This window comes from Pholcus phalangioides, unplaced genomic scaffold (genome assembly GCF_987345545.1).
Source record: "Pholcus phalangioides strain wild (caught in Gottingen) unplaced genomic scaffold, Ppha-v1.0 ptg000020l_1, whole genome shotgun sequence".
In the NCBI taxonomy this organism is placed as follows: Eukaryota; Metazoa; Arthropoda; class Arachnida; order Araneae; family Pholcidae; genus Pholcus; species Pholcus phalangioides.
Window position 1 is genome coordinate 1,133,914 of NW_028301613.1, and position 17,883 is coordinate 1,151,796.

Consider the following 17,883-nt stretch of genomic DNA (forward strand, 5'->3'; position numbering starts at 1 on the left):
AAGCGGAATAAAGAATATAGTTTTTTACTTTGAACTTCATCATAACCACGCGAGTCATTTTAAAATTTGAGAGTAGATGGCAGCACCTACTATAAAGTGGAGTGTGGAAATTCACTTTTTACAATCTTACCTGTCGTCTGCTTGTGTGGAGATCTTTTGTTTTGGATGTCTCCTTGGATCGACGGGGGGGGGGGCATTGCCCCCTCTCCAGCGTCGAAGGTGGAGTCGACTGATCTATGTATATATGAATTGACATCATCATCATCGTGCCCCTTCCCCCTCCACAGAGTTCCAAGTGTATCTCCGCCACTGAGCTATAAGTACAAACGTTTACTTATAGCTCAGTGATCTCCACCTATGTTTTTAGTGTCTCTGAAAGAAAAGAAGCACCAGTGACGCAGTGCTAGCCGATGCAAAGGCGTCGTCATATTTTTGCATTTTTAGTATTTGGCAACGGATCTCGTGTTTACAACGCAAAACGCGTTTTCACGTTTTTCGATCTCGGAATTTGGCAGTAGGCGCAGCCCTTTTATTGTTTTCCTCTATAATTTTTTACCAAATGTTAATTGAAATTTTGACAATTCGATTGTTATTAAAGTGCTGTTTACATTATTTTATATATAAATTACCACATTTTAGCGATAGGTTATGTTTATATTTGACCAGTGATAGAGATTCATTTATATTCTTATGAATAATTATAGTATGAATAATTCACAAATTTTAAAAAGATTTTCCTCTACATATGTATATATTTCACACTTTTTAAATGATGAATCTTTTCTTGTTTTAATGTGTAAAGTGATGTATTTGTGAACTAAATTTTGAACATAGGTAAAACCTATAATTACGTTAAGCATAGTTTATGCAGTTATTGATTGATCGAAAGAAATCCAATAGTGAAATACATACTAAATATTCATTAATAAACTACACTAATTTTCCCCATGTGCTTGTTTATTGTAAAACTCGTGACACAGATCAGTGATTAGTGCATTGCCAAGGTGTAGATTGTAGCAGGCTCTTTGTTATAATACTGCGGTAGATGGATAGATGAAGCCGCGGAACAGCTGTTGTATGGTCCGCCACTTGGCGATTATTTGGCGCCACACATGTCTGATGGCCCGACGAAGAGTCGCCAAGGCCGTCAGACACTACGGACGCCGAAAAAAAAACATCAGCGTGCAAAACATAATAGAAACCACCAAGCATAAAAATAGAAAAAAATATCAGTTAAAAAAAATTACACCTGGCCCATTTTTTTAATAATAAAAAGATCGGGGCATAAGGAATTCCGGGCAATAATTCTGGGCCCGGAATGCATTCTATGCATTAAAACTAAAACCCGGACCCTTTTTTTTTAAATAAACGGATCCGGGCATGTTGAATAAATAAATAAATATTCTATGCATTAAAACTAAAACCCGGACCCTTTTTTTTAAATAAACGGATCCGGGCATGTTGAATAAATAAATATTCTATGCATTAAAATTAAAACCCGGACCCTTTTCTTTAAGTAAACGGATCCGGGCATGAAAAATTCTGTAGGTTCATTTTAAATAATAAACCGATAAAACAGAAGGCATGGCAATGGATGAATAACTACTAAATACAACGAAATAATAAAATGGCATGATACAACCTGAGCAGTAGATAATCCAAATAACTAGAGCTACAGAAGGGAGGAATAATAATGAGAGAGAGAGAGAGATGCGCTGGAAATGGAACAACGGCTGCTTAGAATTTTTGAAAAAATGCTGTGAACAAAAGAAAAATCCTGTTTGTTGAAGCCAGCACCATCTAGTATCGCCCAACGAAACCGGAAAAGTGTTTAAAAAATACGGCAACCCAGAGAAGCATTACGACGGTCTTGGCGACTTATCGCGAGAAAAAAGTCGCCAAAGTCGTGGCGGACCATACTGCATCTGTTCCGAAGCCGCTTGCAACTGTGTACAGCTTACTCCTGTTATCGAAGTGTAGCGGAGTTGTGTTAGACAAATTCCAGTCCATGAAGATAGCCACTGTTGTGGTCGAGGTGATGGACTCACATCATAAGGACCCAAGTTTGAACACCACAGTTGGAGTCGGCTGAAGTAGGGTTTTGGTGGTCTCCCAACTTTGAGGCACGAATGTGAGCTTATTTCTCCCTTTAAAAAGTCTTGCAACGGAGAGCAACAGGCGTACAAAAGGTACAAATATTTAATCGTTACACTTCACCTCTGAAATATAGATGACAGCACTGGAAGATCAGACACAACACTAGATGAGCACTCAGACTTAGGTATACACACTTGCGCTTCTGGCACAATTCTATGGGTAGTAAAATTTCCATGGTGATTGAGCTGAGTTCTCGGTTTGAAAGAAAAAGTCCATGAAGATGGCACCTATGGTTGTCGAGTGGTCATAGTGGCACATTCCAACCTGATTCGTTGGAAATTCCGTATAGGAATGTGTACGAGGTGAATGTATGGTTAAGTGGTAGTAGTTCATGAAGATTTATACACTTCCTTCAGGCCTGCGTTCGCTGGTACCATGGTGCACAACGATCTTCCTGGTGGAAAAATCACCCCAACTTGACCAACACTGCTTCATAAAATGCTAAGTGACAGAGTAAAGTGATGTCATTTGCACCACACATTAATTATGTGCCTTACCCACTTCCGAAACAAAGAGGTTTCCTTTCCACTTCATGCACAAGAAAAGAAATCGTGTGAGCCAGTGGTTTTAAAATGGAACTGTAGTATAATCCCTTTTAGCAATGTGTCAGTGATTTTTTTCTTTGGCAAGAAAAACATCCAAAAGCATGACGAGAAGTTGATAAGAGTGAAACAAAGTCGTGCTTTCAAATGTCTTTCTTGCGAAAAGAAAAAAAATTGCTGATAAGGAATAAAAAGGACGATAAAAAACGAACAGCCATAAACAACATTATCAAACAAAGAAGGGATCAAGATGAAAAATCAGGCTGTCATTTCAACTTTTTCTGGTGGGGAGAGCAAAGAACATTTACTCAATATATATATTTCACCTTGTTTGTTCATTCCTAATGTATTTTTTTGAAGGAGTGATTCCTGCCCACAACCCCCCAACAAATTACGGCCTGTGAAAAACATAACATCCTAGACCAGATATGGGATTGAAAACTATGAAAAATGAGAACTCTTTTGAACAATACAACTCAGGGCAAAAACACTTCTCTAGGTTTAGTCAAAAACAGTCTCTGGGTTCAATAAAAGCATGTTTATGGGATTAGCATCAACGATGCAAAAAAGAGGTTCTTAGAGAGCACATCCTGATACTCCTCAACTACAGTAAACACAGAAGGCATGATAAAGAGAAACAGTACAACCTGGCCTGATAATGGAGAAAGGTACGCCACGGCTGCATGCGTTCAAATAGAATATAAAGAAATGGAAGGCTGCTTCGAACAATACAGAAAGAAACAAAGGATGATCAAAGTTAGCGCCCTCTATAGTCTGTTTGACTGGAGCTCGATGACAAAGAAAAATCTGTTTGGAAACCTTTCAGTTATGGAAGGAGTATTCAAACTATAGTGCCTCCTACATCACAGATGGTGCTGGAAAGAAAGAAAACGACAACCCAGTGCCAGTAGAGCACTGAAGAAAAAAAAAATATCTTTCCTCAGTAAAGAACTCGCCCAAAAAAAGTTGACAAGGAAATGAGGGACTATACTGTAGCTGTTCCCAAAACTAAATTTGTGAAAACTGCAGTGTTGCCAAGAACTTTGCAAAGTATCGGCAATAAGGCTCCTGAACCTTTAAAATCCAAATCCGCCCAGGTTCCCATCGCTTTTGAATCTTTCTGCATTTAAGTAAGCGCATTAGGAAATCCCCTAAAGCAGTATGTCTTGCATTGTTATGCAACAAGCCCTCGGCTGACTTAATCACTAGCTGTCTACACAGAGTCAGATTTATTGAGGGTTATACACATTTTGTGTCACTTTTCTCCTATTCTGCTAATTTTCTTGACCACTCATTCCTTAAACTTGCCGCTCATCTGAACTTATTGCCCTAGGCTGTATAGGCTAAACCCCCCCTCCCGTAAATATGCCACTGGTGGGAATCCGCCTTTACATTTGTGAGAATTGCTTCAGTTTAGGTGGTTGATCAATGGTTAGGTAAGTTGTTAAATAGTTACTCTTTAGAATTCTCGCATCACCTGAGCTGAACTCTGTCACTAGTGGAAGTTGGTATCGATAAAGTCTGCACTTGAAGGCTTTCATTGTATTGTATTCCATCCAATAGTATGAGTTCTGTTTCCAGGAAACAAGAATGCCATCTTTCTCTCAGAGACGAACGGTTCTAAACTCTTGTTATTTTTATAGTTAGCTAAATGTTCTGGTGGTTGTTATTCATGATTTGTTAATGTAGTTGTGCAGTTGCGTTTAACTTCTCTAATGATTGTGAAAACATTTCCAAATTATGTAATTAAAACAATTTTTCCCCTCTATTTGGCTACTGCACCTAGTTTGCGATGCAGGAGCCAAGAGAGGAAGGTGATGGGCAAGAAAGTCCACCTGATGCAGGGGTTGTGACTAATGTCACTAATTGGCAACCAAATCCAGAATATTTGAAGATACTCACTGGTATGGGCATCAGTAAAAATGCTGCGGAGAAGGTGAGTTACTTCTCTGATTACATTATAGCAGTTTTGTTTTTTTTCATTTCTTGAATGTGTATGTTGTTGTCAAAACTCGAAATCGACCAATTCACAAACTGTTAGTATTTCCATCTAGGAATTTGGCTAGCCCCTGTATATCAATTCCTATGATATCAAAATTCTGATTCCTTTGATCATTCATTAGGGTCGCTATAGCCTAAGCATAATTATCACAAAAAATATGTCAACGTGACAATGACCCCCAAATCACAGGGATTGATATATATATGGGGGGATGGGGCTGAAATTCAGACATTTTCTAGGTCAACTGGGCCAATGTCTTGGTCTCTTTGGCCGATTTTAAGGTTTGACAGTATCATATACAAATTTTAATCTTTTTTTTCAAAAATCAGTTGTCTAATGCAAAGATCATAAATTTTGAAATTTTTTATCATTAATCCGCAGTTTATATTATCTTACGTAGGTGGTTCAAAAAGTTTTAAATTAGTATTGAAAATATTTTTCAAATATCATTATTCTGGCTTCAAAAGATAGCTTTTACTGTTTTAAAAGACCCGGCGAGGTGGCAACACTGCATAGATTAACATGATATTTTTCTTCTGTGGTAAAAAATGAAATAGCCATTTTGCAATTAACAATGGAGCTCAGTAGACAAGCATTTCGCGTGATGATCTCTTATGATTTTTCGAAAGGTTTGATGGTGGGCAGATTCCACCAAAGGTTGCAATCAACCTTCCCTGAATGTGCCATCACATGGTACCGTTTTTAACTGGTACAAAGAGTTTAAGAGAGGGTAAAACGCCTGGAAAATCGAAACGCTTGTGAGAGAGGATCCGTGAATAACGCACATTTCAAATATGTTGAACATTAGCCTAGTTCCGGAAGCTTTAATTCCATCCTCCATGATCAACTGTCCCTCAGTAAGCGTTGCTCCTGATGGATTCCCCATCCCCTCACAGAAGAGCAAAAGGCAGTACTCATTGATTGGTGGCATTTCATAAAAAGAGAAGTTTAAAGATGGCACTGCTTAGAGCAGTGGTTCTCAACCAATGTTCCGTGTGAAGCGAAGTGCATAAGTGTGCAGGTGTTGCCAGATGAAACACCACCCACCAAAGTTCGACGTGGGAGAAGCATCAGCAAGAAAATGTAGGGGCTCCACGGCCGCTCGAAAAAAATTTGAAAAAAAAAATAATAATTGTAAATGTTTTTAAATAATAAAAATAAATCAGTAACTTTGAGGAACATATAAAAAATAGACCTACGGGGCTCCGCCATAGAAATTATATGCCAGAAAGGGCTCTGCAAGTCAAAAAGGTTGAGAACCGCTGGCTTGTAGCATCTGGGATGTGACAGGGGATGAAAAGTGGATTTATCAGTACAATCCAGAAGCAAAGTGCATAAGTGTGCAGGTGTTGCCAGATGAAACGCCACCCACCAAAGTTCGATGTGGAAGAAGCATCAGCAAGAAAATGGCAGCAACTTTCTTTGCTTATTGTGGCCATACTGTTGCAGTTCCACTTGAAGATCAAAAAACTGCCACACTGCAGATTGGTAAAGCGCCCGAAACAGGGAACTTGTGAGCTGGTTCTTCGTTATGACAACACATCTCGCACACACCACTCGCAGAACAAAGGAATTCATTATGGAAGAGAAAAAAATTGAAATTTTTGCCCACCTTACTCTCCCGATCTAGCCCTTTGTGATTTTTTCCCCTCTTCGGAACTGTCAAGAAATGAGATGCAGGGAACCAGATTTTTTAATGCAGGAAAAGCTATAGTGGCTTACAAAATGAAGCTGGTAAGCCTTGATAAAGAAATGCAGTCGGTTGCTTTTAAAATTTGGTTTAAAAGAACGGACGAATGTATTGCTGCTGCGAAAAGTCATTTTGAGAAAGACGACTGAAATGTTTGTTGTAAGTAAATTTTCTCTGCATGAATCTAAAAACTTTTTGAACCGCCCTCGTATAACCTTTAAGGAACAAAATAATTGACTAGTTTTAAGTTTTGTTTGTGAGATATTCGACACATCCATCAATTTTTTTTTCAGGCACTTTTTTACACAGACAATAGATCTCCAGACTTAGCGGCAGCCTGGATCTTTGAGAACTCTGAAGGGGACTTAGAAACTCCTTTACAGGTTTGTTTGTCTTTTTCTTCCTCTCATATCCTCTTCCATTTTTACCCTAATTTCCTATATTTGCTCCATGGGGGTCCCCCCCAAAGCCAAATATGTGGAAAAAACTGCAACATACATCACAGAATGATCTCTGGAAGAATTTTTAAATGTCGGGAAACACTGCGATGCAGATTTTTGCCTCTTAACCAGATCATAGGCCACCGTTCATCTCGATGAAGAGATTGTAGCAGGTGATCGAAGAAGACTCAGGTCACATGCTGGAAGCTGTTCTTGTATGTTTCGTGAACTTGTCTCCCATAGGGAGCGGCCACAGCTATCACTATAGTGATTCGCAATAGTCAGATAACATAAACTTGCATTGCTGTAAACTGCTCAGCACGAGTGGAAGGTAAATGTTTCTATTTATACTAGGGTGTTGGTGACTATTCTATGAAATAACTTGCGTCCCAAATTAAATTAGGTCCCAAAAATAGGGTGGGGATTTCTAAAACACGATAATTCTCAATAATTGTCTGCCCACATTTCAATATCCCTCACTCGCACCCTGTTCCAGTCTCGAATACAGTGAACACTTGATTTTATGAACCAACACATTTTGCGAACTAGTCATCCAATCCTAAACAATATGCCATTCTTTTCTGATGTCAGTATTGCCGTTAATATCCAGAAAGTTCTTTCTTTGATGCATTATGAGCTGAGAAGAAAAATCTCTCGCTCTCAACTGTCATCAACTCTGGGGGACCTGTTACTGAAGTTAAAAGAGATTGTGATGTCTCTACTCAGCACATCACACTGAATGCGAGCAGATCTATCTTGTTAAAAAGTGTCGCAACAGAAAGAGCAGCAGGTCCACAATGGTACAAATATTTTATCAACTTCACTTATAGTTTGAAAAACAGATGGCAGTACTAAAAATTCACTCACAACACTATATACAGACTCAGACTATTAGGTGCACATGCACACATCAGGTACAACTCATTGCAGTAGTAAATCGCTCATCAACTGTATCATTAACCAAGAGTGGTTATACTGTGATAGTTGGAAATTTGGATACTTTTATGTATATCATTGTGGGGAAACATCATTTTCAGTAAATACAAATATGAAAAAGCTAAGAAAATGCTCATAAAGTTAATATTTTGTTTCTTATATGCAAAAAACTAAAACTTTCTTATATGGATTTTTTTCAATCTGTTTTACAGGCAGAAGCTGAAGAAATGGCTGACGAATATAAGATGGTGTTTGTCGTAAACACGAGCCTCGACATGGGTGCTGGAAAAATCGCTGCACAGGTAGCGCATGCGGCTCTAGGCATACACAGGTTACTATTGCAGGACCAGGGCAAATATGGTCAGATGCTGGTACAGTGGGAAGAGGATGGGTAAGAAGCTGTTCTATAATTTTTTCACTTATTGCTGTCGTTTTTCCTGGTAATTTCCTATTTTCCAAAGTTTTTTTAGACAAATTTTTGCCCATTCTGAAAATTAAAACCTGTTTGCAGGTGTGCGTTCCTGACCACTTACTTGAGAGGCCTTCAACCTTTTTCTTGTCACGAGCACTGCTTGTACCCAACCTCAAAGAGCACCCTTACAACAAGTTTGACATACAAATTCATGAAATCAGAATAATTTCTATCCTTGAATTGGATTGCAAAGTTATCAAGTGCTTGCGAGCACGAAATCAAACACGAGCACTCTGGGTGCTTCAGGGAGAATGGTGGGTGCTTGCGAGCAATGGGTTGAAGATGCCTGACTTACAGGAGTCTGATTTCTTTTTATCACATTTGATTACTATTATTATTCAGCATTCAATATTGTGGACTGTTGACGATACTAAAAGCTAACGACCAGGGCCCAGTCGACTAAAAAAAATTGGCATTGGCACCTAAAAAATTTTCTTTGTTAAGCAGTGGCGGCTTGTGGTCTGATATTTTGGGGGTGGGGCAGATTCCCACAAATATACTGCCATCTATCGGTGAAAATAGGAAGTCAAGTATATGTAATATTTACAATTAGTAAAGTATTGCAAAACTATAAAGTATTAGAAAACGTTTAGTTTTGTTTATAAAATTATTTTTCGCATTATCTGTACATCTATACAGTACAAAAAATAATAGTACAACGCTATGCGAATCATGAAAATTTATACTGTTATAATATTATAGTCTAATTTAAAAGGTATATAAAATTCTATGATAACGTTATAAAATATATAAATTTTTTTTATTCAAATATATTCTAATGTAAAAGATACAACAGATTCGAAAGATGAAAAAGAGATGGCAGAACCAGTGTCCTGGGACGTGTTTTCAGTGTGCCCAAAACAAGCCTAATAACCTGTGCTGATTATCCCCCTTTCCTCCCTTCTCTCGTATTTCTGCTACTAAAGGGTACCTCATATACCGTGCAAAGTAAAGTGCCTAAAAGAGAAAAGAAGAATATATAGAACTCTCTCCATAGATAGCGCCACTGAACCTTGATCATGTAGCCCGTGTTTTACGGGACTTTTTTTAATTGGTTCTTTTCCAAAAATATTTTTTTCCTAATCTATCAAATTCATTTTGAAACAAAAAATTCAACGGTGTCAAATGCATTGGAAGAATTAAATTAATGACTTGGAACTTTCAGGGGAGGAGGTGCCTACGTGCTTCCTTCATGAGCCACCCCTGTTGTTTAGTTACTAAGTTACTTACGGGCTGAAAGCAGCGCAAACTGTTTGTAATTTATAGAGCAGCGTATCTGCCAACATTCACTATGCTCTGGAAAAGTCAAAAGCAGTGTTATTTTGAACCTTTTTCTTCGGTTAAATAATTTTTGACACCTAGATTTTTTAGAGGTTTGTCCAGCCCTGCTAACGACTATCTCAATTCGATTATGAAGAATTTTTCTTTGCATTTTTAACGATAAAAAAACAATTTTTTACTTTCTATTTCCTTTAGAGAAACAAAAATAGTGTTGAAAGGTGAAAGCACGCAGCATTTAATAGAAATAGAAAAAAAAGCGTTACAACTGGGTTTGCCATCATACCTTGTACAAGATGCTGGAAGAACCCAGGTTAGTAGCATTCTGTACTTTTTTTTCTCCCTTTCAAAACATGCAGTCGAGTTCAGTCAAGCGAGACTAAAAAGTATTTGCAAAGATATATATATTTTTGGAAAAAGAGAAAATTCAACTGCCCCTGCAGGGAATCGAATCCACGTCCTTTCACTTTCCTGGTGAACGCCCTAGACTACAGAGGCAACGAATATCTCAATCTTTCCTTGGAGCTCGTGTGCACTGAACAGAAACATGGCATTATCAGCAATTATGAGCTTTGGCCTGAATTGTGTCCGACCATCCATGTACGGTCCCGTTCAGTGCACACGAGCTCCAAGAAAAGATTGAGACATTCGTTGCCTTTGTAAGTCTTGGGGTCTAGGACGTTCACCTGGAAAGTGAAAGAACATGGGTTCGATTCCCTGCAGGGGCAGATGAATTTTCTCTCTTTCCAAAAATATATATCTTTGCATCAGCTAGCTGTTAATAACTTTTGTATAGCCAGTATTAGCCAATATTATATGTTTGTATTGTTGTGATAGTTGCGTATCTCAAACTGTGGCGTGATAGAGAAAAATGTGTTTTTTTCCTACTGAATTCAGTACCCCAAAAATAGGTAAATCCACCTATTTGCTAAGCACATATGGCAAAAAGTTTTATTTTGTTGACTAGTGTAATTAACGACATTCTTTTTTTCCTGTTATAATAAATAATGGGAGAAATGTATATTTGAATAATGTGAGAAAGTTACAGATTTTGCACATATTATGCAACGTAATTCATTTTTCATTGCAAAAATATTTAAAAATCGAATTCTTTATATAAAAATATTTTATTCAAAAACCAAAATATTTTTCCTCAGAACCACTATATGTAAATTAAGAGCGACACGGAAACAGATCACTACATTACTTATTAATTTTCTCATTACTATTTCGTCACGGATATAAGTAGTAACTAAAGGTTAATACACAAGCAAACACTAGGTTTCTCCGCTCTTTATATTAACAGAGCTCGACTGTACATTCGCCTTCATTCATTTCATTTTACCCCCTAATTTTCAATTGCAGCGATTTCCCGGAGCTTCTGAAATATGGGTGGGGCTACTTCCCAGTGATCTATTTCTAGGAAGGTGCTTAATTTTTTTAAAAAAGTATGATGTTCTTGCACCTATGTGATTAGATTATTTTATTTATACAATAATGCTGGGCGAGGGAAATATATATAAATGGCATGGGTGAATCAACGACAGTGGGGGGGGGGGCTTTCCCCTAGCGAACTCGAGGCGACCACCGATAGACAGCGCCTTCACTTCCAACTCATCTCACTAATGGCAGTAAATTGCAACATAGTGATATGTCCAGAGTTGGTGTTCGGTGAAGTAGTAGTAGTTAGAAATGGTATGCGGAAGAAGCTAAATTTAAAGCAGTCGGTGGAAGCGAAGATGTAGGGTTTATCTTAAGTGGATGTGGGATCAAGTCTGCTAGAGATATATGTTGGCTTGGAGATAATACCGCTGGTATTGAAATTTAAATGTCTCTGGAGAATCTTAAAAAGCTTGGTTAATTGAGAAAAAAGACGGTGAGTATTTAAAGGGAGAAAATTAAGTTCGTGTTTAAGTTCAGAGACAGACACATAGGAGGACCAACTGTCGTAGATAAAGCGGGCAGATTTATTTTGTATTGATTCCAGCTTCTCAATATTGCTAGCAGTGTAAGGGTCCTAAATTTTGGGGGCATAGGAGAGGACTGGAAAAATATAGGTTTGATAACAGAGGAGTCTAACATCGCGAGTAGAGTGTTTAAGGTTGCAGCAAAGGAAAGAGTTTATCGAGACATTTTTGATAGATATGATCAATGTATTTATTCCAGCGCAGGTCTGCTGAAATGATAACACTGAAGTATTTATATTGAGAAACCTGGGATATGGGAGAATTATTGATAGAGTATGAAATTTCGAAAGGTGAGAGTTTATGTGAAATTCTCATGAGAACGGTTTTTGAGATGTTTGCATTTGTAGAGCACCATTGGGAGATGGAATTGAGATTGCGTTGAAGAAGTTCTTGGTCTGACTCATGATTTATGGTATGGTAGATTACTCAATCATCAGCAAAAAACTATTTTAATGATGTAGCTAGATTTGTTATTCCATGGCTTTTCCATATCTTAAAGGTCCTGTGGTCTGTTGACATTTTTAGTTTTACATCACTGCAAATGTTTGTTTGTTCAGCATTTGTGTGTTTGGTTCGTAAATGTCTACTTAGTCATGTGACCTGATGTTTGGTTTCTCGTTGTAATCATATCCTGTTTGAAAATTACATACATTTTCACTTGAATGTCACTGATACAGAAAGAAGTCTGTCCCTATCTAGAAAAGCAATCGGTGTGATATTGAACCAGAACAATACAGGCCATTGCACATTCACAGCAATCACAGCTTGGGCATTAGCAAATAGAAATTGAGGTGTTGAAGGGTGCCACAGGTCTTTCATGATGAGGCAGTAATAGGAAATCCTTCACAAATAAGGCAGACTTCCAGCAGGTCCCTATGGACTTCCTCACTCCTAAGATCCCGATTTTCATTCTCCCCTTTTCTCCTCCTAGTTTATTGCACAGCTGGAAGAATAACAATGAAAGATTTCACACTTTGAAGAATAACAATATGTGATATAGCTGCTGCTGACATCATGATGGAATCTCATTGTAAGGACCCAGGTTTGATCCTCAGTGTGTTTGCACAGTGGTGGATGACTGAAATTGGTTTTTGTAGGTTTCTACCTTTGAGATGCAGATGTGAACCAATCTCCCATTTAAGAGAAATGTCTCCACAGACAGCAATCAGGTCTGCAACATTTAAAGTTCACGCACAACATGAACAGGTAAACATAATCTGCTGCATGTTGTTGCTTCTGCATTCGGAAGATAGATGGCTGCAATTCTTGAACACACGTAATAGAAAAAACTTCATGTTGGGTGCACAGCACATTTCAACATGCTCCAATTTTTGTCGAAAGTTCCTCACAGGAATGCTCACAAGGTGTAGTTAGTAGAAGTATGTGAAATTTGCTGTGTGTACATAGTATAATCTCAACTTAATGCCTGCACCTTGATGTGCTTTGAATTCTGTTTCTATATTGGGATATTTTGTTGAAATTGCACAAAGAATATGCCAAAAGATTTTTTTAATACATCAATAGAAAGTATGACACTTTACGAGTTGAGTGTCCTCAATTGAGGACAGCAAAATATGATGACATTTTAAACTACTACTTCACCAAATACCAACTGTGGCCATATCTCTATATTGCAATTTACTGCCATTAATGAGTTAAATTGGAAATGAAGGCACCATCTATTGGTGGTTGCTGCAAGCTCGTTAGGGAAAATGTCTTATCTATATTTTCCCCGTATTTGAACCTGGGACAGTGACAGCAACCTTCACAGTGGTAGAAGAGCATCTTACCACCATGCCACTCGGGCCAAACACTCACATTAAACTGTAATCTAAATGATCAATCACAAAAGAATTGCTTGCATGAAAATAAAAATATGTCGATAATATAAGGTGGAAAACACAAAAGTACCCATAAGATAATAAAATACACCCCAACTTTGAGAGTTCACTTCTAAACCAGAAACTTGGCTTCTCTTTTCATTTTTTTTCGATTGCAATCTCTTAGTAAGGTTGTCTTTTCATATGCTAAAGTATACAACATCTAGCTGCAAGGCTAAAATGTTATTTAAAGCCAAGTCCGAAATTGGAAAGACATTAGTCAGTGGGGGGGGGGGGGGGGATAATGGGTCACCTCGTATAATACAATCCTTGGTTGATAGAGACAACTCCCTGTGCAATGTAGAAGATAGATGTCTATGTTGATCACAAGTAAATTGATTTCCAAACAAATAAAGAAGCAAACTTGGGTATGTAATAAGTGTAAAAATTATGCAAAAAAATATTTTTGCAACATAATGGAAAATGTAAAAATCGTGCAAAATAATCATCAGGCTGACTGGTTTTTTATTATCTGTCATGTGTCATGGTATGCTTGCGAAAGGGTACATGACTGGTTGAACTTAGTCTGCCCACAGGCCTCGATTATTGTATGTTCTACTGTATTTCCCCCTTCCCTCCCTCTATTATCTGATGATCAAACATGGCAAGAGCTTTTTCGGTTACCTTTGTACTATACATCAGCATGGCTAAGTTGAGTAACAGTTGTTCACTTCTGGTTGGATTCTTTTTGTTTGAATTCGTTGTTTGTTTCATTAAATTTCCACATGATTGCACAAAATGTTCATACTTCGTTTCATCCACAGGTGCCTGCAGGTTCGACTACAGTCCTGTGCATTATGGGAAGGACGGACGTTGTTGACGGAGTGACAGGTTCCTTAAGACTGCTTTAGCAAAATCACATCGAACGATTCCCAGTTTTTTTTCTTCTCTCCCCTATTAGACAACGGTGCCCTAGTTATAAAAATTGTGGCTATTTTTACTAGCAGAATTTATGTTCGCAAAAAAAATGGTTGATTTTGTTTCAGGCGGTGGCATCCTGATGAAATTGTTTGCGAAAAAGAGTGTGCTATATTTTCTTGTGTTGTTTTATACTTATATGTGTATATATATTACAGTATGTTCTTTTTACCATAATCTGCAAAAGATTTAAGTATAAAATACAGTAAAACCTCTCTTTTGCATACACTGGTGGGACAAAAAGATTCGTCCATAAAAGAGAGGTGTGCATTAAGAGGGGTTTTACTGTATTATACTCTAGATACAGCCCATGGACATGGCTATAAAAAATATCGTTTTAATTGTTTCGCGTTATCCAGAAACTTGTGTGAATGTTGAATTTATTGAAGTAGAGAAATGTGTGTCAATAGCTCGACATGCTGCAACCTTTTTGTTACTAATGTTAGGTGGGATTTGAAACCAGGTTAAAAAAAATTTTACTCGAGAGCTTCCTAAGTGTTTGTGATTTAGTGTTATGGTATCAAGATGAGTGTATGTGTGTTGTAAGTACGAGTATATGAGCGAAATTGGATGGGTACTGTATATACTTGCATATAAGCCTTGTAGTGTACAACCTGCCTTCCCCTGTCGAAGGATCACCAAAACGACGAAGAAAAAACAAACAGGAGGAGGAACTTCTGTTGATAAGAAATGACTGCAGAAACCAAATTGTTCAACTGATGACCACTCAACAACAATAGTTTTTCTTCCCCCACCTATGGCTGAAATTTTGCACTTCACTCCCTCACAGGGTACATTCCGTGAATTGTCTCAAGGCACTTTGCCAGCTTTGTTGTTGCTAAAAACAGAAAGAAGTCTGCTGATCAAATATAGCAGGTAGCTATTGTTTGCGGACCACACACTGATGATTGCTCTGCACAGTGATACTTTTTTTTTTTTAGGAACGTATTTCACAGGTTACGTGGAACTTGCTTTACGAGCCACATTTGGAGTGTGAGTTGCGTATCACCCTCTCTACTATAGGTGGATGTTGATAAAACTGGTTGCAATTCTTTTTCTCTCTCAATAATTGACATACATATAAACCAAACTCCTGTTTCCCCTTACCAATATAGGAACGTAACAAATAAATTTAGTATGGCCTGCCTGTCTGTCACCTTATATCACATAGCATGCTTTGTTTTGTTCATGCGTTGTTGAAGGAAGGTGAGAGGGAAAAAAGAAAATCTTCCATGTGGGAAGAGAGCGTGAGTTAGAGTATGGCTTCCATCTTGGAATTTTGTGTTTTTAAGAGAGTGGCTGTGAAATGAAGTAATTTTCTTTGGCTCTGTGGTTTTTTGTGCCTTTATTGGAGATTCCCTCCAATATTAAGTGTCTAGTAATGTTACGGCACTGCTTCAGAAAGGACACCCCCAACCTTCGTCTTGCAGAAACAAATTTTATGTTGAAATACTCTGCTTATATGCACAAGTATATACAGTATGATGATACAATATTGATGATCATGAGATTTTGTAATCATTTAAAATCTGTATGTAATGAAATTTTGCACCGAACATTCAGGTGAGTTTTTATTATTATTTTTCAATTGCATGCTTAAACTTTGCCGATGATGTGCGCGTTTTCGAGATAGATAGTAAACGTTTTCATCTACTATAAAATCACTTTTTTTTTTCAATTTTGATCAGTATTAGGAAATTTGAAAATTATGAAATGTTTCTCTTTTTTATTCTGGCAATTGATTCTTTTATTTGGAAAAAATCTTGCATACTGTATTATAATACAGGGTGGGCAAAAAGTCAATAGAAACTTTAAAAATTCATTACACCGGAACGTTTTGCACAGGGTTACCATCGCTAGGTCACAGGAATTTTTTTAAGACTGAAAAAACTCAAAAAATAGCCAATAGGTGGCGCTGATGTACACAAGTCAAACAAAAGTGTATTGATCCGATCCATCAAATCTGTCGAAACTGAATGATACGATCCGCCTAGAGGTGTCATATACATCCAGACCTGTGCTGCACTCTGCCATTGCTGGATTTCTGACTCGTCAGCAATGTGTTATCCCCTGTGGTGGTGGTGGTCATGTGAAACACATACTGCTGTAATAAACAATTTGTAGGCATTCTGTTCGTTATTTGTGTATCTTTTCTTTGACTTATGTATGTCAGCGACACCTATCGACTCTATTTTTTTCCCGTTTTAAAAAAATTCCTGTGACCTAGTGATGCTAACCCTGCAAACCATTTTTTATTTTGTTTTTTTTCCGGTTTTTATGAATTTTTAGTTTCTATGGACTTTTTGCCCACCCTGTATAAGGGCAACTGCATCCTCCTACTGGAATCAAACTTCGTCATGGCGAACTAGACAAGGCAACAAATTAAAAAAAAATAATTTTATGCAAAAATTGTGTCAGCCAAACTTTTTACGAGCCAAGCACGTTTTTATTTTTAGAGAAAAGGTTCCAAAATATTTTATTCCAAGAATTAATAACCTTTTAGACATTAGAGTGAGAGATAGGCAGCTTTTTCTCAGCCCGACGTATCAAGGAAAAATATTTTCTGGATGTTATGCCGAAATGAAGAATAGTCATCTGGTTTCTGCTGGAACTTGAACCCAGGCCCTCCTGCAAACCGGGCAAGCATGCTACCATCTACACCACTGGAGACAGACCCTGCATTCTTTATTTCACGCACTATGCCATGAGGTGCTGAAGTATAGGCATCAGTAGCCTCTCTCAACTTTCAGCAAATGGCCCCGTGGGGCAGTAGAGATATAGACATCTTTTTTGTCAGCCCAATGTATCAAGGAAACGGATACTTTGCGGATATTATGCCGAGATGAACTCTGAAAGAAAATTTATCTGGTCTCCTCTGGGACTCTAATCCAGGCCCTCTTGCAAACCGGGCAAGCATACTGTCATCTACACGACCTTGACTTCCTTATTTCCTTTTGTTATTTTCCTCATTGACTTTTCTTTCAAATTTCGCCTCTGCATAATATGCAAAAGACATCTGTTTCCTTCTATTATAACATTAATTTTAGAAACCTTGAGTCGTGTGTGTCCCCTCATACGTAAAATTTGGGTGCCAATTCCAATTTTATAGTCGCCATGGCAACTTGGCAGCACTTTACATTTGTCAAGCCCTTGAACTATATTTTCTGACCCCTCAAAGTACGTATTTTTCACTCACGTATGGGAATTCTTTTGGCAGAATTACTGAACTACTGTGGGGCTTGATTTCTGCATAGACAAGGGAGGCATTTGAGCAGGGCCGCAACTAGGTGCTTGGTCAGCTGGGGGCAAGCACACATTATGGAACTTTCCCCCTTGCAATGTTGAAAAAGTTCAAGTGTGAAACTTGGGCCCTCTCTGGTTCAGCACCCGGGGCAACAGACCCGCCTGCTCCCCCCCCCCCACTTTCAGCCCTACATTTCACTATCGCATGAATCTTGTAAATATTCCTCTAAGGAACTTTCTAATGAGCAGGTGTACAACAATAGTTTCCCAAAGTGGGCAATAAAATGGTCCAGAGGCAGTGTTGCCAACTTAGTTATTTTCCAACAAAGATCTGGTCTTTTTTTCGGCCATTCAGTTG

At 38.0% G+C, this 17,883-nt stretch overlaps 1 protein-coding gene across 1 annotated transcript; it reads left to right on the plus strand.

Annotated features, from left to right (window-relative positions):
* The first annotated feature begins 419 nt into the window (after nucleotides 1-419).
* On the plus strand, nucleotides 420-16,073 carry LOC149070713 (putative peptidyl-tRNA hydrolase 2). The gene is made up of 6 exons (XM_089248428.1): nucleotides 420-514; nucleotides 4,486-4,635; nucleotides 6,685-6,774; nucleotides 7,980-8,158; nucleotides 9,716-9,830; nucleotides 14,129-16,073. Exons 2-6 carry the CDS (start codon nucleotides 4,492-4,494, stop codon nucleotides 14,213-14,215), a joined length of 615 nt encoding a protein of 204 aa, XP_089104554.1. The 5' UTR covers nucleotides 420-514; nucleotides 4,486-4,491; the 3' UTR covers nucleotides 14,216-16,073.
* Nucleotides 16,074-17,883: the final 1,810 nt, after the last annotated feature.

Coding starts and splice junctions, on each gene's coding strand:
- LOC149070713 (XM_089248428.1), top strand. CDS start 4,492: ATGCAGGAGCCAAGAGAGGAAGGTGATGGGCAAGAAAGTCCACCTGAT. Junction 4,636..6,684: donor GTAAAAATGCTGCGGAGAAG/GTGAGTTACTTC, acceptor TTTTTTTTTCAG/GCACTTTTTTACACAGACAA. Junction 6,775..7,979: donor ACTTAGAAACTCCTTTACAG/GTTTGTTTGTCT, acceptor TCTGTTTTACAG/GCAGAAGCTGAAGAAATGGC.